The sequence below is a fragment of the Gymnoscopelus microlampas genome, assembly GCF_963454915.1.
Source record: "Gymnoscopelus microlampas genome assembly, chromosome: 20".
NCBI classification, from domain to species: Eukaryota; Metazoa; Chordata; class Actinopteri; order Myctophiformes; family Myctophidae; genus Gymnoscopelus; species Gymnoscopelus microlampas.
In genome coordinates, this window is record NC_139957.1 from 16,143,753 (window position 1) to 16,169,471 (window position 25,719).

General features: G+C 41.4%; 1 protein-coding gene across 1 annotated transcript; it reads right to left on the reverse strand.

Moving 5' to 3' along the window:
* Positions 1-17,793: 17,793 nt before the first annotated feature.
* On the reverse strand, positions 17,794-24,683 carry ap5s1 (adaptor related protein complex 5 subunit sigma 1). The gene is made up of 3 exons (XM_084044925.1): positions 24,419-24,683; positions 21,803-22,094; positions 17,794-19,057 (listed from the first exon to the last, which is right to left on the reverse strand). Exons 1-3 carry the CDS (start codon positions 24,607-24,609, stop codon positions 18,929-18,931), a joined length of 612 nt encoding a protein of 203 aa, XP_083901051.1. The 5' UTR covers positions 24,610-24,683; the 3' UTR covers positions 17,794-18,928.
* Positions 24,684-25,719: the final 1,036 nt, after the last annotated feature.

The following is a 25,719-nucleotide window of genomic DNA, read 5'->3' on the forward strand; positions in this document are numbered from 1 at the left end:
ATTCAGTAATCCACAGATTTCACTACATAGGCCAAAAAATGTTCACCATGGGATTCACATCAATGGGATTCGCAGCAATCGGACGCTGCGTTCTTGATGTGAGCCTTTTTTTTTTTTCAAAACAAGCCACTCCTGCAAACTTTAGATGCCAATCTTAGCCAATCAGGATAGAATATGAAAAATCGGACAGATCAACCATGTTGATTGATCACCAGTTAAAGGTAAAAGCGAGAATCGGCCTGTTATAGCACCACCATGAGGCCAATTTGAAAAATGGCATTTCCTCCTTGGCCTAGTGGGAATGCGGGTGCAAAGTTACACGGCAATGGCACGTTACATTCATGATTTGAGCCATTTAGTTCAAAACGGACCACTCCTCCAAACTTATAAGCCAATTTTGGCCAATAAGGATGGAATATGATCTGTCTGGATCACATGACTATTATAATGTGTACCGATTTGCGTGATGTTTGGACAAAATCTGTAGGCGTAAAATCATAACCCAGTGATTCCCATCATCCCTAAACCTTACTCCAGTTAAACCTATACAATCGCGTACGCACGCATGCACACGCACCCTGCGCCATGGATTAGAATTTACAAGGCAGCTGAGTAGTCTGTTTCCACCAGTAATCAGTGTAAATGTTAAAACAAAACATTTTACTTTTACTGAATTAGGAAAAACGAAAACATTCCTCCATTTTCTTCCTATAGTGTTATGCAGTATGAAATTGTACCAACAAAGATGACCTGTTTCTTCTTTCTTTTCTTTTTTACTCTTTTCTGTGTTAAAATATGACCTGGTACCAATGTGCCCCACAAAATCAGAGCCCTGCATTGATGGAAGCCATTTACAGAGTATACACAGCTACAGTATTATAGAAGGGGAGAAACAGTGCAGACGTTGTACAATAATCATATAAGCAGGTCTTTGATCAATTACTGCATCTTTAAACAAGCTTCGCAGGTATAGTTCTGTTCATCACCACCACAGGAGATCAAGCTACCAGCAGAGAGTACCCGTGTTCCTTTAAACCAGTCATGCTGTGAGCCGTACAAAACATTTTGTTAGTTCAAACAACAGTAACTCCCGGCAACCACTCAGCCACCACAGCAGTGACAGTGACTACAGCAGCTTTTGTGAGTTAGCAAAACAGAGGCCTCTCAATCTGAAAGGACATCAAACCTCAGGCAGGTGTGCGTCTAAAACCCACCATGGCAAGCAGTGACAGCTGGAGACCTGTGGTCAGCGATGTCACTCTATAGAGGGAATAAACAGCAATGATCCATTAACAACCCGACAAATGAATGCTAGTAACCAGTCATGGGTCAGGTGAGGGGTGCTGAAGTTGCTTGAACATTATAATTGCACCCCCTTTGTTAAAAATAGATTGAAGGGGGAGCATGAGGGGAGAGAGATGGCACCTCACCTGGCCATCAAACTTCCCCATATAGTAGAACTGGAACAAGTGGTGCACTGAATCATAAAGACCGTCACTCAGGTGTGAGCACCTGCAAGGCAAAACAAAAGCACAGGGAACGCTTTCAAGTTCCACTTGTGATGGATTCAGTTCAAAACACAAAAAAGACAGAAGGAAGGAGGGAAAAGTTTGATATCCCATTAGATGTATGTTACCGCCCATCAGTAATATAGGCTACATCACATGAAATATGCAACTACCTCAAAAGAAACCAGTCTTAGCCTACAAGACATTATGATATATGCAACACATTGCATACTTAGCCATGCGTTACTATCAGTCCTACGTAGCACAACATTGTTCACACAGCTCCGGAGACTATTCACATCACACATACTGTAGCACTCAGACAAGAGTTCTAATCATCTGAAATGTATGCGGTCATCGCGCGGCATAGAACATGACAGCTGTCATCCGATATACTGTGGGCTTTCGCTCGCAAAAGGTAATGGCCAGCTGGAAGCGAGAGGGAGGGTGTGGGGGGAGGTGCGGATGGGGGAGTGGGAGTTGAACATTTAAGACTTTCGAAGTGGATCTGAGTCTGACCTGCCCAAAATGGACACGACTGACACTGGGGGCCCGGCTGCCTAACTGAGCCAGGCTAGTGGGAGATGACATGACAAGCATGGAGTGCTTTCTGCTGCACACTCGGAGTGCTGTTGCTGACCCACTTACCCCCACCACTCTCCCCCATCCTCTCCCCCAATCGTCTAATTGCGATTCCCTCTAAAGAACTGTGTATTGCTGCACACACACAAACAAGAAAGAATGACATAGATGTCATGATGGACAGCGCAGGACCCCCCCCCCCCAAAAAAAAAGAAAATAGTTTTGGGGGTACAAAAGCATGGGATGAAAAAAAAAAAAAAAAAAAAAAAAGGAGGTCCGCGGTCGTCCCCCCCCCTTAGGGGTCCCTGGAGACCCTTGGGGGTCCCTGGGGGTGACCTACAGACACGGCGAAGGAAAACTGTAAAGCCACAGCCATGCGATGTTGCACATGAACTCTGCAGCCGCACTGAGCAGAGATGCTCATAGGCCTGCGTCCTGCGTCGCTGACGCACAATATTGTGAAAGGACGCATTCATGACACCGTCGTGCCGTCGTGGCGTCGCACTAGAGTTGTCACCAACAACAGAGAAAAATATAAAAACCAGAAAAAGTGCTCCTCGGAGCACAGGTCTCCGCCAGGTCAGGTAGGTTATTGTGGGCCAGCAATTTTCGGAATTCGCCAATCAGGATGGAATATAAAAAATTTGACAGATCCATCTTGATCACTTGACTATAGAGATCATGTGTACTGATTTGCATGTTTGGACAAAATTAAAAGTAATATAAAAAAGAAACATCTGCCTCCTGGTGGCGCTATAATAGGGCAATGTTAAAAGGGTGGCGTTTGTTCTTCAACGTAGTGCAAATGTGCGTGCAAAGTTCCACCACAATTGGACGCTGTGTTCATGATTTGCGGCATTTTGTTCAAAGCGGGCCACTCCTGCAAACTTTAGATGTCAATGTTAGCCAATCACGATGGAATATGAAATATCAAACAGATGCATCTTGATCACATGACTATAGAGATCATGTGTACCGATTTGCGTGAAATTTGGAAAAAATGTGAAGGCTTAATCTAAAAAAAAAAAAGTTTTACATAAGTCGGCCTCCTGGTGGCGCTATAAAAGGCTAATGTGAAAAATGCAGGGCAGATATTTTTCCTTGGCCTCTAGGGAGTATGTGTGCAAAGTTTCACGCAGATCGGTGCAGATAGTTAAAAACACAAATCTGCCTTTTATAGCGCCACCATGAGGCTGATTTGAACATTTTCAAATGGCATTTCTTCCTCGGCCTAGTGGGAACATGCGTGTTAAATTTCACATAAATCACAAGCTGCGTTCATGATTTGAGGCATTTAGTTCAAAATGGACCAATCCTGCAAACTTTGGAAGCCAACCTTAGCCAATCAGGATGGAATATGGAAAATCAGGCAGATCTGTGTTGATCACATGACTATAGAGATACTGTGCACCGATTTGCGTGATGTTTGGATAAAATCTGTAGGAGTACTGTCCAAAAATGTCTTTTGCACAAATCAGCCTCCTGGTGGCGCTATAAAAGGCCCATGTGAAAAATTTGGGGCAGAGGTTCTGCTCTGGCATCCAGGGAGTGTGTGTGCACAGTTTCACTGCGATCAAGCCAACGGTGCCAGAGATTAGCTGTTCACAGACACACGGACACACACACACACAGACACACGGACGGACAGGGGGTAAAACATACTCTCTCGCCATGCCTTCAGCCTGGCGGAAACAATAATTTGCGATAAAATTATTAGTGCACGATAAGTATCGGCCCGATAATTATCGGTTCGATATCAGGAATTATGACGTCATCACGATAAAACCGATAACATTAATAATAGCTCCGATAATATATAATATTTGTCAACTGTGATCTGCATGGACTCTCAGTTAGACACCGTTGTACTGGAGAAGTATAACTCTCGGTTAGACACCGTTGTACTGGAGAAGTATAACTCTCGGTTAGACACCGTTGTACTGGAGAAGTATAACTCTCGGTTAGACACCGTTGTACTGGAGAAGTATAACTCTCGGTTAGACACTGTTGTACTGGAGAAGTATAACTCTCGTTAGACACCGTTGTAGTGTTGTGCTAGTGGTGTGCTAGTTACTGAAAACCAGTGACTAGTTACCATTACTAGTTACTTGTCATGTAAAAGTAACTCAGTTACTTTACTAGTTACTTACACCAAAAAGTAATGCGTTACTGTGAAAAGTAACTTTGAAGTTACTTTAAAAAAGAAAGGGCTCCCATTATTGCCCTTATAGCCTTCATTTCAGTACTGTTATTGCATTGGAGAATAATACAATCTGTTGATCAACTTGACATGCATTTGCATCACTGAACTCTGCTAAGCAATGTGGTCAATACCAGGGGTTACGATATAGGATTGTAACCTGCTGGTCCCAATGTCCGGAATGAATCAAATGTATCAGACATCTGATAAAAAATACCGGTCATAACTATATTTAAGCATTAATTACAATTAAGCAGGTGCGTAAATACAGCCTAACACTTAGGCCTACAGCATTATATTTTGGATTGAGCTATTTGAACATGAACCATGATGAACGAGTAATATACACATTTTATATACAGTAGCAGGGTCATCTTGCACAAATACATTAATTACCTACACTTGTGCCTGGCAATGTCCTTCTCACCCATTGACTTGCATGTTAAATGATGGCGTTTCCCCTTAAAAAATAATCGATCATTTCAGGAGCAAGAGCTTAAAAATCTATTCTAAATCTAGTCAACAAGGCCTGCAGTAGGCTATGCACTGGACAAATATGCATGACATTATTTCAATACACTAAAAACCAGTGGTGGAAAGTAACTAAGTACATTTACTCAAGTACTGTACTTATAAGTACAATTTTGAGGTATCTGTACTTTACTTGAGTATTTCCAATTTCCAATACTTTTACTACTACTCCACTACATCTCAGAGGCAACTATTGTACTTTTACTCCACTACATGTATTTGAAAACTTTAGTTACTAGTTACTTTTCAGATATAAATTATGATATAATGAAACATACATTAACCACTTTAACCCTATTTTATACCTAGCCGGTCTACAAGCTCACAACGCGTCGCATCGCGACCCGTTGTGAGCTTGAAGATCTGCTATTTTCAAATATTTAGTACTTTTACTTTTGGTACTTTAAGTGCATTTTGATGCCAATACTTTTGTACTTTTACTCAAGTAAATTTTGAATTCTGGACTTTTACTTGTAACAAGAGTATTTCTATATTGCAGTATTGGTACTTTTACTTAAGTAAAGAATTTGAGTACTTTTTCCACCACTGCTAAAAACATGGGAAATGTTAGAGGGAGTAATAGCCACGGATACACGACGGTCGACTGTCACGACCGTCATGGATGAACTTCAACCTAGTGTTTGCACTTTCTCCATTTATGACCCGTACATCTACATAAACGTTCATATTTCAAAGATAAAGTGCTTATCCCATGGCGACGGAGGTTACATGTATATATGGGCTCTCAAAAGTACCTGTATCATCCGTATTGTTCAATAAAAAGCATTTTAATCTGATCGGTGGCCATATGCTTTTAACAGAGTGACCCTATCGGTTGGTAGGTGTATTGCACTCGAATACATTATGAAAAAATGGCCACTAATCGGATTACAATGCTTTTCATTGAACAATAGTATAGTTCAGCTTGGGAAAAGCAGCCTTTAACGGGTTTGGGTACGTGGTTCATAATCACCATTGCGTTATCGTGGTTATCTCTCTCTCTCTCTCTCTCTCTCTCTCTCTCTCTCTCTCTCTCTCTCTCTCTCTCTCTCTCTCTCTCTCTCTCTGGACCTCACTGTCCATGAAAAGAATGTCGGGGACTCGGGGCTCCCGAAAATTATCTCGCAGAATCGCTGCTGCGCTGAAAATAGCAGATCTACAAGCTCACAACGCGTAGTGATGGGACCTGTTGTGAGCTTGTAGATCTGCTATTTTCAAATAGCCAACGCAGCCATGCAGATCTGCAAGCCTAACCGAATGACTGTTAAAGCAGTTTGTTTAAATTACTTTATAAAATGTTATATTTTCACAGGGATTATTTATTAGTGTAGATATACATTTTGGAGTGGATATATGTGTCCAGATGCCTGTCAGACCGTCTGCTCCGCAGGTCTAGAATGGAATAAACGGGCGCAGCCAACGTCAACAATTGGTCTCGACCAGACGTGAGATCTCAGCGTAAAGTAGGATGAAGCCCACGTCAGGATATATTGATAAATGCCGAAAGGTGCGGTGATATCGCCGTACGTTCATTATTCGGGCTACACCGCGTTGATAAATGAGGGCCACTGTGCCTTAACTCCGCCAGACAGCTTTTTGTGTATTTACTATGAATATCGCCCCTATACTTAAGGCTGACAAATAACGTAATACACATCCATTCTCTCTCTACGTCCTGCGTGTCTGGAGGATGTTGGGTCTTTTGAGCAATTGAGCCAATGTGTATTCTCAGAATCCCATTTCACACTCGAGTGTGAAATGTGTCTGTCTGTGTCCCTCATTCACAGAACCGGTTTATTGACATAAGCGCACAATATAAACACCACACACATGTCCTGGCCTGAGTGGCCTCGTTCTCTTCATGTTTGATTCTTGAGACAGCAGAGAGGCAGCAATGGCACCAGCGTAAAAAAAAAAGTTTGTCCAGAGCAAACTCAGCGACGCGAGGACGCCTAAACGAACGGTCGCCTAAACCACTTTCAGGGCAAGCTGCATGCTTCAGGCTGCAGCATCAGTCCTGCTTGGTAAAATAAAGGCTGAACTCAGTGGACATTGGACAATATTTTGCAATAGGCCTACTCGCGTATAAAGATTTCCCGCTTTCCAAACGGGAACTAGTTGCAGTTTGTATTCGATTCATGGAGGATGGAGGACTCATCAAAGAGCGGGCAGTGGAATTTATTGACACCGCGGATTTGACTGCACGGTGCATCACAAAGCGCTCCTAAAATAAACCTTTCCGAGCGCACTTTATGTACACTGCAATTCTCACTGGCTAAATGTAGTGCTTTGCACTCTGTAGCCTAACAAAGCATCCCTGGATATTAGCAATACATTGCCAGCTTTGTTTTTGTGTATCAAGTGGTCCCCCCCCTTTTTCTCTCTCATGTAGCCTACTGGTGCAGCGATATGCTTGTGGTTCAAGAAAGTACAAAATAAAAGTCTTTGAGTCGTTGTCATGGTTAATAATTTACCAATCATCTACCAACTATTGTAGGCTACCCGTGTCTAAGCTAAAACATAAACATGTAGGTCGCCTACATAGGCTACTTTGGTAAATAAATCTGGTTATTTGAAGAGGAGGTTATTCAACTCTCCAGCTGTCTATCTGCGACTCTCTCCCCCCCGCCGCCCCTTGCGCTTCAACTACATGCAAAAAGGCCGTTCGCAGCTCGCGATGCTTAAATGAAGAAATGTGCACAGAAAATCATCTAAAACTATGCTAAATAAACCCCAAATAAAAATCAAAAATAAAAGCGGGGCTTTATTGTGGCTTAAATAGATTCAAGTCAACACTTATTAATGTTTTGGTGCATTCTATAATTTAATACAAAATTCTGATGCCTCCATAGTCTATAGTCTACATGTCTACTCAGTGGTGGAAAGTAACTAAGTACATTTACTAAAGTACTGTACTTGAGTACAGTTTTGAGGTATTTGTACTTTACTTGAGTATTTCCAATTTACAATACTTTTACTTCTACTCCACTACATCTCAGAGGCAAATATTGCACTTTTACTCTACATTTAGTTGAAAACTTTAGTTACTAGTTACTTTTCAGATATAAACTATGATATAATGAAATATACATTAACCACTTTAGCCCTATTTCATACCTATAGGCTATTTGAAAATAGCAGATCTACAAGCTCACAACGCGTCGCATCGCGACGCCTTGTGAGCTTGTAGATCGGCTATTTTCAAATATTTGTAGATCGGCTATTTTCAAATATTTAGTACTTTTACTTTTGGTACTTTAAGTACATTTTGATGCCAATACTTTTGTACTTTTACTCAAGTACATTTTTAATTCTGGACTTTTACTTGTAACGGAGTATTTTTATATTGCAGTATTGGTACTTTTACTTAAGTAAAGAATTTGAGTACTTTTTCCACCACTGTGTCTACTTCTCTGCAGTGCCTGAGTGCCTGTGACAACAGGCAGCCGTTCCAAATTTTTCGGAGCAAAGAGGGGCGTCTCCCTGCATGAATCCAAGTTGCAGCAACCAATCGGTGTTTGGAGCAAAGAGGGGGCGTCTCCCTGCATGAATCCAAGTTGCAGCAACCAATCGGTGGCAACCAGACCCTTTTTTAGCAAGCCGGCCCACTTTTTCCCACAAACAGAGAGTCCCTGACCAAATCACGCCCCGTTACGCCCCTTTTTCGCCTAAGCCACCTCCTCTCTTTATAAGCCTGCAGAGGTTACATCCCACATACCTCAGACGCCTTTCATCTCTCTCCATAGAGGACAGCTCGCTTCGCTTGAGCTGTCCTAAAAAAGCCTTTAAGGGTATGTACAGCTCCTAGGCTTGGTCGAAAAGGCATTGTAAAAGAATTAAGCATTTGCGCAGCAGGAGGTACAAGTCGGGCTCTCCATTATACACAGGACTGAAAATGTGCAGTTATAATGCTATTCTAAGGCATTCACATTGAAAGCTTCAGTACATTTACAATAGGTGAAACCGCTTTTCTTACAGCATGCCTGGGGAAAGATTTAGAATAGAGTAAATTTGTCATGTTCTGTGCAGCATAATATGGAGCTGTAATGAACTGAGGCCAAAAAAACTAACTCTGCTCACTTGGAGCCATAACCGTTGATTATCAAACAGCTCACGTTAATTTCTCACTAGTCGAACACGCCCCCACCATCACCCCTGTCCCTACTCCACATTGTGTGAACTACCATCATCTGAGAAGCAGTTAAAATGGAGGTGAGCAGTAGCATTAGTGCACCAATAAGCCTGAACACACATAGTAAAATCCTCAGTGTTCATTTAACTGAATTAGCCCTTAAACTGAGGATTTTACTGTGCAGGAAAAGCACTATTACCAGAGAAGAAAGCTGATTGGTAAAATGCTGCGACTGAGCAAGCCTCTAACTGCCATCATCTGGTAGTATTTGAAAGTAGTAGTAGTACTTGAGGTACACAGGAAGAGCGAGTGGACACAGGAAGAGCGCTATTTTCTACACAAGATTACTAGGATCCACATTAGCAAGAGGCCTCCTGGACATCCTGGTCATTTACAGTACACAGTGCCACATGCACCGTCTCTCTCATGAGTTGCGAAGGCAGGATGTCTTGGTTTTCACCAGCAAGTCAGTGAGGGTTCGAAGAGAGAAACCATCACATTGACATCCTGTTATCTGTATGGCCCTCACCAATTGGGGATCTTGTACAAATGAATAATACATCTCCTTCATTTAGTTTGGAAGGCAGGTGGTAATGAGATACTCCGGATGTGCGTTTCCTCCACTCTCTAGGTCTTCACTGTCACAAAAAACACCATGTAGATGGTTTAAAGAAGGCTTAAAGAATACGTGCTGTAGCAACTACTGACAATCAATTTGATTTTAAGAAAAAACATGGCACTGATTTATGTATTTATACACTTAAGGAAATTGTCAGTCAGTACAGAAGATGTAATGGTACTATATTTATGTGTTTCCTTGATTCCTCTCATGCATTTGATCATATCAACCATGGTAAACTGTTTTTAAAGATACAAGAGCGAGGTCTCCCTTTGTATTTAATAAGGATCCTGCAGTTCTGGTACTCTCAAACTATGCAAGCTAGGTGGGGAATGAGTATGTTAATACATCAGAATCACAATCATCTTCATTGTCACATCACAGGTTCACAGGTGTACAACAGTGGGTGAAATTAGTTTTTGTGCAAGCTCCATCGTTTTAGATTGTTTCCAGTAAGAGAAAGAAAAGAAAGAGGAGGGGGACAGGCTGAGGGCAAAGCAAGAAAACAAAGAAGGAATCAAAGAAAGACAGCAAGGTATCTACATATTTACACATTGCATATCCATCCGAACTTTATGTACACAAGGTATTAGACATTAGGTGCATGAGCATAGCAGCTGGTATAAAGCATTATAGACATGGGATGCATAGCGAGTTGGTATGATGAACAGGGTTATCTTTGGTATGATAAAACATTAGGTTTTATCATATTTTATATCTTCACTTGCAGCAGAGAGGTGGAAATCTGAATGTTAGTGAAGCACATCCATGGCCCGAAAGATCAGCGGTTCTAATCCCTGCACTGTTCCTGATAAATCCAGAAGAGGGAGATGAATCCAAATTACGTTCCACACAGTAAGAGTGTTATATTTAACTCTTGAGAGTGCACAAATGGACATGTAAGGGTCCATTTGGTTACATTTGTACATTCTCAAGAGTTGAATGAACACTATACATTGGACTGTGTTGTACTGCACTACTCCTGAGTGTTAGAGTGACTGTATATAATCCTTCCTCACCGTAGAACTACTCCCCTCAGGCTGTTAATGTAAATAAGAATGTGCTTTTAATCTACTTGACTGCTGAAAGTGTAATGTTACCTTCCAGGTTGAGCCTTTTTCCACAATCTGAAAGACGCAGAGAGAGAGAGAGAGAGAGAGAGAGAGAGAGAGAGAGAGAGAGAGAGAGAGAGAGAGAGAGAGAGAGAGAGAGAGAGAGAGAGAGAGAGAGAGAGAGAGAGAGAGAGAGAGAGAGAGAGAGAGGCTGTGGGATACAGGTCTGTGGCCTTTTCCCCAAGAAAGATGAGTGAGAGATAATATATATCTGAACACTCAGGATTTTGCTGGGCATGCTTTTGCCTATCCATCCATCGAGTACCACGTAAAGTGTTAACCACTTGAACCCCAGCATTTCTATTATGGGGGGGAACGTCCACCAAAAATAGCGAATCTACAAGCATCACAACGTGCTGCAAAGCAACGTGTTGTGTGAGCTTGTAGATCGACAATTTTTGGCAAAGAGATTTAAACCTGGATTGAAACATCCAGAGCATGTGACCTTTCTCTGTGTAGACTAGATTATTACTGAGCTTATTCACAGATCAACAAATCAATTTGAGTAAGGAGGGGGAAAAACTGGCCCAAAGACAGTCACACAAACAATAAAAAACAACATCAAAGCTATAAAATACCTTGTTTTTATTCATACAGCTATATTCTGGATGACTTGTTTTCTCTGTGGGCAAGGCTTTCATTGCTAATGGGTACAAATCTACAGAGAAATCACACTGTAGCGAGAGCTTAATTAAGAAATAATTGACTCATATTTCCAATTATTTGGGTCGTTTGAAGTGGTGAGATAGTTTTTGATTGACAGACAGTACCTCAGATACCTCAGTGCTCCAAAACCTGGATTGAAACGTTACGGAAAATGTCTTAGTTTTTTTTGCTTTTCACTAATGGAGTAGAAACCACCGACAATACATGGCTTGGAAATGGAAATCTAATATTATTTGAGATATTAAAAGAGAACACCACTTCAGAGTGTGCACGTGTGTGTGTGTGCGTGCGTGACTGTGGTAGCAGTGTGGGTTTGTGTCTACAGTATGTGTTGTGGTAGTCATGGGGGTGTGTGTGTGTGTGTGTGTGGGGGGGGGGGGGCTTTTAAGAGTAGTCCAGGTAATATGTACTCTGCATTCTGACACAAGAACCGGCACAAGGAAGAGGAAATTATCATCATTACATTCAGCCCATTAATTCAACCTTAATGGGTCAACACCCACGCACTTGGAACAAATGCATAATGGCACCCCTCCTACGCATGAGCCATAACAAGGACTAAGGCTCAAATATACACATCACACAGATCTGTTTTGACACAAAATATGAGTGGCGTTTATGCTGCTATTGGCTTAAACAGGGGATGTCTCGCCCAGGACTCTGATTCCAATGGTAATTCCATCTAGCAGCCATCCTTGCAAGAGGAATATTTGATATTCAAGGGCAGCGTGCGTGTAACAGAATAGAAATGATGTCTAATGTATATCAATGGAAAGCCATGGCGCAGTGCGTGGGTATTTCACACTGCTCGCCCCGACAGAGGGAGGGAAAGTGAATAAGTCGTCAAGTCACAATTGAAATTCATATTGTATCCCCGGCTGGAGACGAGGCCCCAATCTCTCTGTGGTGTGCTCTCTCTCGCAGCGAGCAACACAATAGTAGGAGAGGCATCTAATGAACTAGGAGCAACGGTATGAAAAAAGGAGAAACCTCACAGTCCAGTACAGGAACTGGTGTGTTATGTTCAGTGGCTGAACAAAAACAAATTCATGGAGATTTTTTCTTTCTTTCTTTTCTGAACCTTCAGGTGATTGGAGTAACAGAAAACAGGTACTGAGGGAGGGAGGGAGGGAAGGAAGGACGGACAGACAGGCATACAGAGAGCTGTCAAGATACAGACAGTGAATGAGATGGGTTATGACAATGTCACCTTTGGTCCAGTCAGCCCACTCAAGAAGGATCATGGGTGAATGTAAGCACCTTGTCCACAAGGGAATGTTAGTACACATACATAACGTTGGGTTACCCAACGTTATGTACGCGTACAAACACTCCCACATTCATAATGGTTTATGAGACAAACTTATCTCTGAACTGGTTTGAGAGTAGGGTGCGAACAAGACAGTCCATATTGTCCTCTCCTAACTAACATCTAACAGAACTGACATCCTTTTAAGTAAGTATAGGTCGAAGAGGCGTGTTGTCTGTATCAGCCTAGAACACGTTACAATGCGCCACACCTACTATAAGCTCCCAGTACTTACCGCTTGTCGCACCCAAGCCGTTCTACTCATACGCTGAGTTGGCGGTGCACGGGATCGAACCAATGACATTGTGGTCCAAAGGCGAGAGCTCTACCTGGACACAAAAAACATCCTTACACTACAATTAGAAAAGCTGGTCCCAGCAGAGCAGTTGTCCAATTGCCTAGGTCCGGCTTTTGACCAAACTACTTTTCTTTATTCACTTTTCTCAGAAATATTACAGTTTACATTAATATTAATTTGTTGCCCCATATTTTGGCCACTAGGGCTATGGTCAGAGCCATTGAGATAGAAACAGTTGTAACATCTCCAGTTCTCTCCGTCAGACCACAAACGTAGCGTTTATATTTCTATGTATGTGTGATGACACAGATAAGACGCTACAGTAGACTGTTGTTTATTTTCTGACCCTGGTAGCGGTGTGAACAGCAATGAGGGACTGCAGACAGCATGTACAGAGGGGGATTATCTGCAGCCAACCTTTCTTCAAAACAGTACCTGATACGTTGCTGACAAATTCCTCAAATAAAACAATATCACAAGTGCATTGGGTGTCAGACCAATCACACATGATGTTCCGTCAGACATCGGTTGGACTATGTAGTTTTCATGACGAGAATGATAATTCCCATTCCCATCACTACTGCCTCAGTCTGTTTTCGCTCATGGGCAGCTCAACACAACCTTGTCCAGGGGAAAGAGAATCAGCAGCACTCAAGTTTGTATTGTGGGAGATGAGGATGTAATAACTGGCAACATTGGGACCTGCTCTGGCTTGCTTCATTCAAACAAATGTGTGTAATAACTAATATATACTATTCTGCATTCATAAATTCTCTAATGCTTTTCAGAAATAAAACTACATTGCTGACTACATCTATAATCATATATACTGTATAAGCGAATTAGTGCCCACAAAACGAGTAAGCCTATCACAGCCACTGAAGGAGAGGAGAATGAAAACAATGTGTATCATAATAAGAATACTGTACGTGTATGGATTATGAGTTGTCTGGCATTCATATACTTTAGTATTCTCTCCACTGGACCAGCAAATGACTGGCAGACAGCGATGTTTTTCTGAGAAATGTATCGGCCCTTACATTTATAATGATTTGCACCAGCACGGAACAAGTGCATTGAACCAAAGCAAAATATCAATTTCACGTAAATATAATGGGCAGTAAAGTAGCAAATTCTCATCTAATCTTGGGAGGAATAAATCATTTTAAAAAGCATGAATGTTAATGTTGCTATGAGACTTTATGAACTCAAAATAGGCATTTATAATTGTTACACCCATTTTCGGATACTGTCAATGCACTGAATGGGGACATTATCATGTTTAATCAGACTATTGATTGGTCTAATCAAGAGATACTGACCTACCGACGGGGCTCAGTCGGTGTTTTGTATAAAGTATAGTTTTGGACCGCGATGGAGTCTCAAGCGAACTTGAGCCACGAGAGGCACCACCGAGCGAGCGAGTTGCCTTGCCGAACGTTAAGAAGTTCGCTTGAGCCGACTCAGCGCCGTCCGAATTATGTACTGATAGGCACAGAATCGTAAATCATGTTTTAGGGTGAGCGTTTGCCCCAACTTTCATCAACCCACAGAATAATGACAAAACACCTACGGAGCCCCGTCGGTAGGTCAGTATCTCGACTACTTAGACTAATCAATAATCTGATTAAACGTTATAATGTCCCATTCAGTGCATTGACAGCATCCGAAGCCGGTGATTGTTACACATAACTCACCAGAATGCATTTTCCATATTGATCTGCAAACGCAACCTGCAGTGTGGAGAGGTACGCAACTTCTCACATCAAGTTTCTTTTTCATAGGATGCTCGGGTGGCACAGGGGTAAAGTTATGCCCACCACCTATACTCATGGATTAAAGGTAAATAAAATCTCACAACTGAAATAATGTGTGTATGGCCGAGTCCTATTATGCGATTTGTGAAACATTGGAAAAGGAGCCCCCCACACTAGCGCCGTTTCCTAAACAATTAACCAAATTGATGAAATGATGTTTTAGTTAGTAATATTGTTCTACATACTGCCAACCAGGTGAAGAAATCACAGACATGAGGCTTTAAACTTTGCTTTTAGGAAATATCTGAGACTATTAGGGTTATATCAAAAATTCCTCTGAAGAACATTTTGCTAGTTTGACCACTTCAAATGTTCCAATCTTAACATAACCGAAAATAGGCGATCTACAATCTCTCAATGCGCCAGCGGCACATTGAGAGCTTGTAGATTGGTTATTTTCTATGCGCAACATGCTTCCATAGAAGACATTCTATGGAATCCAAATGACTGAAATCAGTCGTTTGCGACTGAGAACTTGAATCCATGTATACTAGTGGTTTGAATCCTATGCAGTGACTCCGGCTTGGCCAGTGTATAAGCTAATACAATAGGGTATGTTAGCGAGAGGGAAGCTGGGCGGGGGGGGGGGGGGGGGGGGCAATCTCTGTCACTGTGCTAGAGACTCCTAAAGGTTAGTATGGGCACCTGTTCAGTGGGGGTCTGAACTGGCGGAATAGTGTGTTCCTCCACATATATCATGCCCTCCCAGTGGAACTCTCACTGTGAGGTCAAAAGAAGTAGCTGGCAACTTCACATGTATCAGAGGGGACACATTCTCAGCTACACCCTCCCAATAACGAACCAACCAGCAGCGACAAGGGACAACAGTACATAGAAAAGTGAGAATCGGCAGAATGACTGAATTGGGAGAAAAGGGGAGAAAGATCAAGTTTCCTTTTCATACATCCTAATATACAGTATGTGTGTAATTTTGCTCAGCAAACATTTTATGCATACACATTACAAACCCGATACACCTGGCCACAGGACTAATTTTAATGAATAAAATGTTATTTCAACCAATCTGGATGTAGGGTTGTCCGATATTGGCTTTTTTACCGATAACCGATATACCGATATTGTCCAACTCTTAATTACCGATACCGATATCAACCGATACCGATATATGCGGGGATTATTGTGATTAGGGTAAGCTCAAATTTCATATCACACACACCATATACAGTAAGAACTCCTGTAACTTATTTATAAAGCAAAAAAAAAAAAAAAAAAAAAAAAAAATTTTTTTTTTTTTTTTCAAAAACCGATACCGATATTTTCCCGATATCAATTTTTATGCTAATATCGGCCGATAATATCGGGAGGCCGATAATATCGGACATCCCTATCTGGATGTCATAGTGTGTGTCAACACAATATAACATCTGCAGTCGTTGAAGGTGGTCTACCTATTCTTCCACTGAGCAGATTTAGACCCTGGTGATGGGCAGGACACTGTTTACAATGTTGAAGCATACAGTACACTAAATGTGCCGCCATGTTTATACAGTAGTAATTCAGACATTGTTGCAAATACCTCTCTCTATCTGGAGAGTAGACATAAAACTTATGGACTGCAGCTCTAATTAGAAACGCTTAAATTAAACTTGATCCTAATTCTAATCCTAACCCCAAAACTGATCCATTTCAAAGAGAGAACAGATAGTCTCATTTTAGGGATCTCATTTTTCAAGCCTTGTACAGGCCTCTTACAGGGATACAGTGGAGAGTAGCAGTATGACACACACAAAAACACTTACACCCAAGTACAACAAACACTGTAAACACCATAAATATCCACTTGACATTAGCACGGCCGTTCTTCAAACAGCTGTTTGCCATCACAGATCTAATTTCTATGGCTGTGCATTACTAATTAGATAGAATTACAAAACTGGGTACACACACATGAAAACAATTTCTGCAAACTGTTTGTTTGATGTCTCACAGCTCATTTAAAAAACTGTTTCAAAGCAGCAATCGTTATTTCTTAGTTTAGGAGAATTTCTGCTGCTTGTGCTGTCATTTGTCTCATCACCAGCGATGCAAGTTAAGCAGACTGGGTGCCTGGCTGCACATTGCCCCCTAGTGGAGAAGGAACTGTCTCTCTTGCTTGCGTTTTCTATCTCTCTCTGACCTGACACTGCACTTTCTGGTAAAGCAAAGGTTTATCCTGTGATTCCTGTCCTGTCAATGAAGCCTCATAACCAGACATATGCAGCATACTTCAGGGGAAGAATCAAGAACCCTAATCCCACCTGCACCACTTACAGAATAGCTTTGTTCCAAAATGTGATATGAAGCAATTTGGGATTGAAGTGACAAAATGATTGATATACAACATATAAATAACTTACGCTACTATTGTGATGGATTGTGGTGGGTAACCAAAGTCCTAGGTTGAAAAATGACAATACTTTCACACTGTGAATTATAGATATAATACATTTTTTCATATTGAACTTCAGGTATTATGTTGGTGGTGAATGGAGATATAGCAGTTCGGAAGATTACTATTGACTTATGTGACTTGAGGTGGATTGGTATTTGTCTGACAATTTAAGCGCACCTCCTTCAGTTGCCATGCCAACCTTGAGATTTATCATTTGGCACATTGTTCATACCGGCAATTTCTACATCTCAAAGTTAAAATAAATAAATGTCGTTTAGCTCATAACTCAAAAATCCAAGTTGAATCAAGCTGTTCTCTGCAATGTCCTTCACTCCACAAAATGCAGCTTGGCTAGCTAGAGAGCAACAACAGTGCCATCCCCTGGGCTTAGTTGGATATTCATGTTGCAATTTACACAAGGTATTAACCTATTTCAGTTTGTTTGTTTGTTTCTTTGTGTTTCACTTGAAGTGAGATGTTTTAATAAGCCTCCCAGGGTTTTCTTTCACATCTCACACATCTTCACAACCTGATATTTCTTTCCCCCCGTCTCATTTCTGAGTTTTGTCATTTTATCCATGCAATTCAGTGAACTGAACTGGAATGAATTCCAAGATCTAATCAAAATTACTCACTTTATCCTTTATTTCAGTGTATGTTATTTAAATGCCATAACAAATGGATAATAGATTTCATTGCATTCACACCTTGGCATAGACAGAGTACTTTCTTTTCTTCTTTATGTTCCAAAAAAGGAAATAATTAAATATTGGATAATGGTTATCAATTTAACCACCTGATTTTCACAGCAACATGTTTTGTTATCTTCACAGTTTTGCCCTCAAGTCAAGACAATACTTATGAGCAGTTGCAGATGGACAGTTTTACGCAAGTGCTTCAAACTTGGGGTGATATTGCTTGATACAGGCTGGCATAAACTCACTCCTGAGTTTACACAGTGACATGACAGCAGCCCGCTTCACTCTCCTCAAGAAAATGTATCAGGTTTGACATTTTAAAGTCACACTAACAATTTCTCAGATGGTATGACTTGGATAAATGATGGACAAGTGATTGATGCTAGTGGGAAGGGAGCTTTAGCTGCTTGCGACACGTTGTGAGCTAATAGAGCGGCTATTTTTGTGATTTTTTTAATTGCCAAATTAGAGATGCCAGGTTTAAAGTGGTTAAACAAGCTTTTCCACCTCTCTCTCATGTCATTGTCTTTTTTCCCAAGGCCATTCCAGCATGACAGCCAGGATACTCCAACCAGGAAGTCCCAGAGTTACTGCATATGAGAAACCAAACACTGGCCAAATCGACCAATAGTGACTCATTTTCATTGCGAGTGAGATATTTGTGTCGGTGACTCAAAACACCCGTCATCATAAGTTCATCGTTCCTTTTCTTACAGCCAGAGAAATGTCAGCGGATTGTATACGGTCACTGTGTTTCCTCAAGTCACCATGTCAGTCCAAACGTCAGCTGGATGGTTGAACACTGAGCAACATTAGCTTTTCAGTGAGTTCAAATCGAAATAGCATGCAGGAAGGTGTACATACTCTGACTCATCATGTGGAATATCCTCACATTCAGTCTCAGCATGTCACAGGAGCACAGTCTTGAGTCTTCTGCTGCAAAAATCCATCTAAAAGGGCAGCGAAGTAGAGTTTCAAACAGCTTGAAGAAGGCAGAGCTTCTCCCGAAGAGCTGTTTCCTCACACCAAGACAGAGAGTATTGTATGAAGAAGGCTGTTGCGTCTCATTTGGCCATGTAGGCAGCAACCTCCTTCTCCAAACTCTGAGCGAAACGGTGATTGAGGAAGAGGAGCTGTCCGTGAGGAAGCAGCCGGTTGAGCAGAACATCAATACGGTCACTCTTCAGCAGGACCTGAGCAGCAACACATGGATTTGAGGAGGAGAAAAAAAGCTTTTAAATATGCTGCCCCTTCTTCTTGGAATGATTTGCAGAAGGATCTGAACCTATCTGAACCTGATCACGTCTGGGGGAATTTAAATCTAGCCTGGATAGGGAGACTAGTACTATTTTTTTTACAAATGTGATTGCTTTAAATGTTTTGTCAATTCAATGCCACACTTGAAGTTGTTTTTTTTAGTTCCAGATCCAGTTTTGCACTTTAAGTGGATATTGTGTTCACTTGTGTCTAGTGTGGTATATACTGTATGTATTGTTTTGTATTGTTTGACTATTGTTAGCGGTGCCAACCGCTCTATGTTTGACTCTGTCTGCGTGTCCGTGGGTCCGTTTGTGTGAGCACGGGATGAGCACGGCAAAGAAGCAAACAGCTATAACTTCAGTTTGCAGCATGCCACCAAGTCCAAATTTGGTATGTGGACTTAGACCACCAATAGGGACGAGCATGAATTGATGACGTTATCAAAGAGGGGTTCAGGGACCCCCAGCGCCCTTATGAGCACGGGATGAGCACGGGATTTTAAACAGCTATAACTCCAGTTTGCAGCATGCCACCAAGTCCACATTTGGTATGTGGACTTAGACCACCAATAGGCACGAGCATGAATTGATGAAGTTATCAAAGAGGGGTCCAGGGACCCCCAGCGCCCGTATGAGCACGGGATGAGCACGGGATTTTAAATAGCTATAACTCCAGTTTGCAGCATGCCACCAAGTCCACATTTGGTATGTGGACTTAGACCACCAATAGGGACCAGCATGAATTGCTGAAGCCCCGCCCCCTCTGTCTTCCCATTGGCTGGCCTTCAAACAGCCATAACTCAAGTTCGCAGCATGCTATGGAGTACAAATTTTGTACATGGACTAAAGCCAGCAATAGGGACTAACTGTCATTACTTAAGCCCCACCCCCTCTGTCTGCCCATTGGCTGGGCTTTAAACAGCCATCATTCCAGTTTGCAGCATGCTACCAAGTACAAATTTGGTAAGTGGACTCAGACCACCAATAGGGACGAACTGAAATGAGTTAAGGCCCGCCCCAAAGGCACCGCTTCCTTCACACAGGGTGTGATTTTGTAATAATGCTGCCTCTTGGGCAGGTCACACTTGGAATATACTTACTTATAAGACTTTACTTATAAGCAATCAAATAGATGAAAAACCACTTCAAAATGTTCAGAAATATCTGATCTACAAGCTCACAATGCATCTCGTTGCACCGCATTGTGAGCTTGTAGGCTATTTTTGGAAAATGTTTGAACATTTTTACCTAAAGATTTTAATGATTGGGACATAATTGCCAAAAGAAAAATGACCGATATACAAGTCTACCATAAAGTAGAAATAACTGAGTTGTTAATGATCCCAGCAAGCTGCAGCTACAACGGTAATTAAATCTGTTCGACTGCAGTCATTTCTCATCACCGGTGCTTTGTTTGTTTTAAGCGCCACCTTCCATGCTGTGAAATTGAGTTGCTATCATTTGAGCAATTGCATTAGCATCACCACCGGTGCGCTCAAACTGGTGATCTACCACTGTTCAAATCTGAGAAATCCCACCAGTATTCCCTTTTTATCAGAAGCACAGATCATAAACTGAGTTGTGCCCCCGTGGCGATTAATAATGTTGAAATGAATTGGATTCGTTTTATGGCGTATTTAGTTGACTGAGATTGAAAGAGACTGCTCAATCTCACATCACTAGACTGAAATTAATTAAGAATACGTTAATACAGGAATCACACTTTTTTGTCCCTGTGATTTAATTACTTCAGTTAAAAACAATGTAGACTATATTTTATGAACATTGAATGTACTTTTTTACCTCCTTATAACTGTTGACTGGTTTTTCTACCCACCACAGCCACACACATATTTGGGGACACTACACATTTCCAGAAAAGAAGTGGTCAACAGAGGCTTTTCCTCATATTTGTATATGAGCCATCGTCCTCAAATTATTCTATCTTGGTATTTCAGGGTATAATGAGCTCCACGGTTGATAAACGTAAGCGCAGAGGAGCAAAATAGGACCATGAATTATGCATCTCCCAAGTCATGAATCTCAAGTTGCATGGGAGCTCCAATGTATTAAATACAATACAGGAAGTGCATTATATTCATTTGGACAGCATAATGCTACGGAGGTTGTAAAACTGCCACATTTCTTCAGTACTTTGGAACAATAAATACCCACGTGTCCCTAATATCTTTAAGGGAGTGGTGCCTGGGTGTACAATTGTTTCTGGATTGGGTACTTACCTGATTTAAGCCTAATTTAGACCCAATGAATTTTTTTGGGGTCCACACACTCCACAACAAAAGGTGGGCAATGTTTCACATAAAACCACAGAAAGAATTTGGTGATTAAATGTTTTTTCTCTCTTTGTGAATTTACTCTCACCGGTGTTTTCAGATAAGGATACCAATTATAGCCAATGAGGAGAGAGAACTCATACAGGACACGGGATAAACAAGTGAAATTGGTAGTGATGACACTAAAAAGAAATGAGCAGATGTTTTTTTTTTAAATGGAACACTATAATATTGAAGATGATAAATGGGCGCTCTCTCCTGGATGAAATAACCTACACGAGCAACATTAAGCCTAAGGGTTATTGGCTCTAAATGTCCGTTTCGATATATTTTCCGTTAACTGCCCAGCCTCATGCATGAATACAAAACAGAGAATCAAGTTCACCTCACTCCCAGGCCCCAGCATCCTCAGGTCCTCCAGACAGTGTCTAGTGGTGTTCTTCAGGGTCGCCTCGGCCAGCAGCAGGTTCTCGTGTGGCTCGCAGACCAAAGTGAAGCCCAGGCTCTGGACGCCCAGCCACAGCACGCTCCTCTCCCCAGAGAAGGGCTCTCCGGCCCTGAGCCTGAGGACCCCGCTGTCCGCCTCCTGGAGGGCCACCACCTCCTCCCCGAGGACCGTCTCTAACACCACTCTCCCCGCAGCCTCCCTGGAGAGCGCCACAGCACTCCGCACCTGTCTGGATTTACAATTCACTTCAACTTTAAAAGGGCAAGACCACTTTTGGTTGAGGTTTGGGTTGCTTGCCATGATGTAACTCCAAAGGTGGACAAGAAATCAAAAATAATTGCTCCAGTGATTAGAAATTGATAATTCAAAATATGCTCCTCATTGACGTACATTGTACGCCGAAGCAGCCCTAAAGTCACTTTTTTTAGCACATAAACAAACGCAAACAAAGTTGATTCAGACTATATAGAGCATCACCAAACCCAGTTTATTTTTTTATAAAATGTTAAATTCCTGTTGATTTTGCCATTTTTATTAGGAGGAAAACCCGGACTGGATCCGTGGATCCGGATTTTCAAATAGTAAAATCAACAGGAAGTTACATTTTTTATTTAAAAAAATGAAACAGTACTGGGTTTGGTGATGCTTCATATTGTCTGAATCAACTTTGTTTGTGTTCGTTTATGTTCTAAAATGTCTATTTTTGAATTGTAGATAGGCTATTTTTGGCTAAGAGATTTGGTGTAGACGGAAAAAGCAGTCAATTACAGAGCCAACTCAGGTCCAGTTTACTAAGTCTACTCTAGAGGGTTTCAGTGGTTAATTCTTTCCAGCTTATTTGATAAAACTCCATTGGAAATAGCACATTCTACATGTAATAATGATAATGAAATGTAGCTGTGTTTATATTTTAACAGTGTTAAAACCATACCAGTATTTTGGTTTCCAATACCTTAATAATTGACTTGCCATCAATGTTAATCCGAGCATAGGCACACAGCTTTGATTGTATTAAGGGATTCTCAACGGACGTTGAGACTAGTCACTGGTCTAAATGTGGGGGGGGTCCATCCAGGGACCCCAAGGGGTCCTTGAGGAAGTTCCAGGGCGTCGAAAGCTAAGTGACTGATGGGTAGGAAATAAATGGACCCTTACAGTTCTGTAACTTAAGACCCCATTTGTACACTCTCAAAGTTAAAAGGTGCTGTAAGACAAGCGCTAACTTTAAAACAAAAAGCTTTTTGTTAAAAAGTTAAAGCTCTTCTGATAGTAATCATTGCTATAGAGTATTTGTTCACTAACAGGGGTCTGTCTCCTAATCTCTCCAGCTCGTAAACAAAAACACATTTTCAGGTGGGTCACCAATTTCAACCAATCAAGAGAGAGAACCCATTTATCAGCTTCAATTGTATTCCAAATCCAATTGTGTCTGCTTTTTGTGTTTCATAATTCCCAAATGTACTTGTTTATCCTGTATCCAATACAATACAAATGGATGAAGTCTCTCTCCTGAGTGTATACAATTGATATCCCAATACCTGAAAATGCATTTTCTCTTTGCTTAAGAAACAAACACTCTTTAGCAAGCATAACATATCACACCCCTTAACCACTTTGTCTTAAACACTACATGGTTAACCCTCAGGGTTCTATCACACTAGTGTATTTCCTGTTTTCGCTCTACATTAAATGTCTTCGCTGAAAATAGCAGATGTATAAGCTCACAATCCTTGTCGCTGCGAGGCATTGATTTGTGAGCTTTCCCCACAGTACGGATGCTGGGGTTGAAGTGGTTAAACTATCACTCACACACCTTGGTAGACTGGGGTCCCACAGATAAAACAAATCGTATCAAATGGGGGTCCGTGGCCTAATGCTTATCAAATTGGGGCTCCTGGAAATGAAAAGGGGTTGAGAATGACTGGACTGGCAGATGAAGCACTCACCTGCAGTGGTGTAAAGTAACTAATGCATTTACTCAAGTACTGTACTTAAGTAAAATGTTGAGGTATTTTTACTTCACTGGAGTATTTCCAATCTTCAGTACTTTTACTTCTACTCTCCATCTCAGAGGCAAATATTGTACTTTTTACTCCACTACAATTATTTGAAAACTTACATTAACCTCTTCAGCCCTATACACATTTCGGCAATTTGAAAATAGCCGATCTAGCTCACAATACGCTTATCTGCTATTTTAAAAATATCTTAATATATTTGAAAACTTTTTAAAAAATGGTACATTCAGCATAATGAGTTCTTTCTGCTTTTGGTACTTTAAGTACATTTTAATACCAATACTTTTGTACTTTTACTCAAGTACATTTTGAATTCCAGACTTTCACTTGTAACAGATTATTTCTATATCGCAGTATTGATACTTTTACTTAAGTGAAACATGTGAGTACTTTCTCCAGATGTAGTGGAGTAGAAGAAAAGTACTGAAAATTGGAAACACTCCAGTAAAGTAAAAGTACCTCAAAATTGTACTTAAGTACAGTACTTCAGTAAATGTACTTTACACCATTGAGCAGCAGCAGCAGCAGCACTCACCTGGCCACCGTTAGTAGCTTCTCCTTCTGCAGGAGTCTCCTCTCCTCTGGACCATCATGGAGCTGTGTTGTCAGGAGTCTCAGGACGCTCTCATCTGGTCCAAACACACGTGAATACAACACACGGCTCTCCCCAGCAGCACCCAGAGCGCTCACCGGGCAGATGGTGTGAACCAAGAAACACTGAACCATGTTTTATTATTAGTTTTTAACTTCAACTGTTCAAAGTTAAACAGCTAGGAGGACAGGTTAGAAATGTTGGCAAATAAGACCCATAAACACTGTTGTCTGACACTTCCGTGTTGGTCATATGACTTTTCACCAGTGTTGCCAGATTTTGCGAGAGAAACAAGCCCAAAAGAAGCACACACACACACACACACACACACACACACACACACACACACACACACACACACACATATATATAATTCATAATCAAACAGGTTGAACATGAGGAAAATCCAAACGATGTCACTGAGTCAATAGAATTAAATGTAAAGGTTTTGATAATAATAATAATTATTATTGATATTAATATTATTATTGTTGTTATTATAGAGCACTAGAGCAGGTCAAGTATGAGGTAAAAAGTACAGCTGCATTGTGTTGATAAAACAGAAAGATTGAATAAATAAATAAATAATAATACGTTCTGTATCTTTCAGGACCTTTTCCGCTGCTTTTACGTTTTGCAGACACCAGATGGCGCTTGGAAATCAGCTGTAATGCTCAAGCGATATGCAGGATGTGATCTCAAATTGTACACTGTAATAAATCGGACTCCCAGTCCCAGCTGATTATGAAGGAGGAAACCATGCTATCAGGAGCAGGTTCAGTATCTTGCTCAAGGACATTTCGACACAAACTCTGGGGGAGCCCAGGAACTGGCTGCTGACTGAGAGAACAGACTGACTGACAGACAGACAGACAGACAGACAGACAGACAGACAGACAGACAGACAGACAGACAGACAGACAGACAGGCAGACAGATAGAGGTTGCAGGAGCTTGATGTAGACCCCAGCATCATCAGGGCAAACAACACAGCTGTTGTAGGCCTACAGCAGCTGCTACTGGTCACACTTCCTTAAGTCTGAGAGGGGCCCGATGCACGGCCCCTCTCAGAACACACACACGTTAGGAGTTGGAGGAAGAGAGAGGAAGCATTCATCTTCTGTTGTCAACATCACCCCAGCATACGCCTGGCGGAGCTTAAAGATCAGTGAGAGAAAGTGATGTTGTGAAGCCTAGAAAGCTATATTATGAAATGTGGTAGCGGTGGCAGCGGTGGCCTAGTGG

Bases quoted from the DNA above. Each gene is read 5' to 3' on its own strand.
- ap5s1 (XM_084044925.1), bottom strand. From the start codon at position 24,609: ATGGTTCAGTGTTTCTTGGTTCACACCATCTGCCCGGTGAGCGCTCTG. The intron at 22,095-24,418 runs GTGAGTGCTGCT...TTGTAAATCCAG, and splicing joins AAGCTACTAACGGTGGCCAG to ACAGGTGCGGAGTGCTGTGG. The intron at 19,058-21,802 runs GTGAACTTGATT...GTTGCTGCTCAG, and splicing joins TGCTGGGGCCTGGGAGTGAG to GTCCTGCTGAAGAGTGACCG.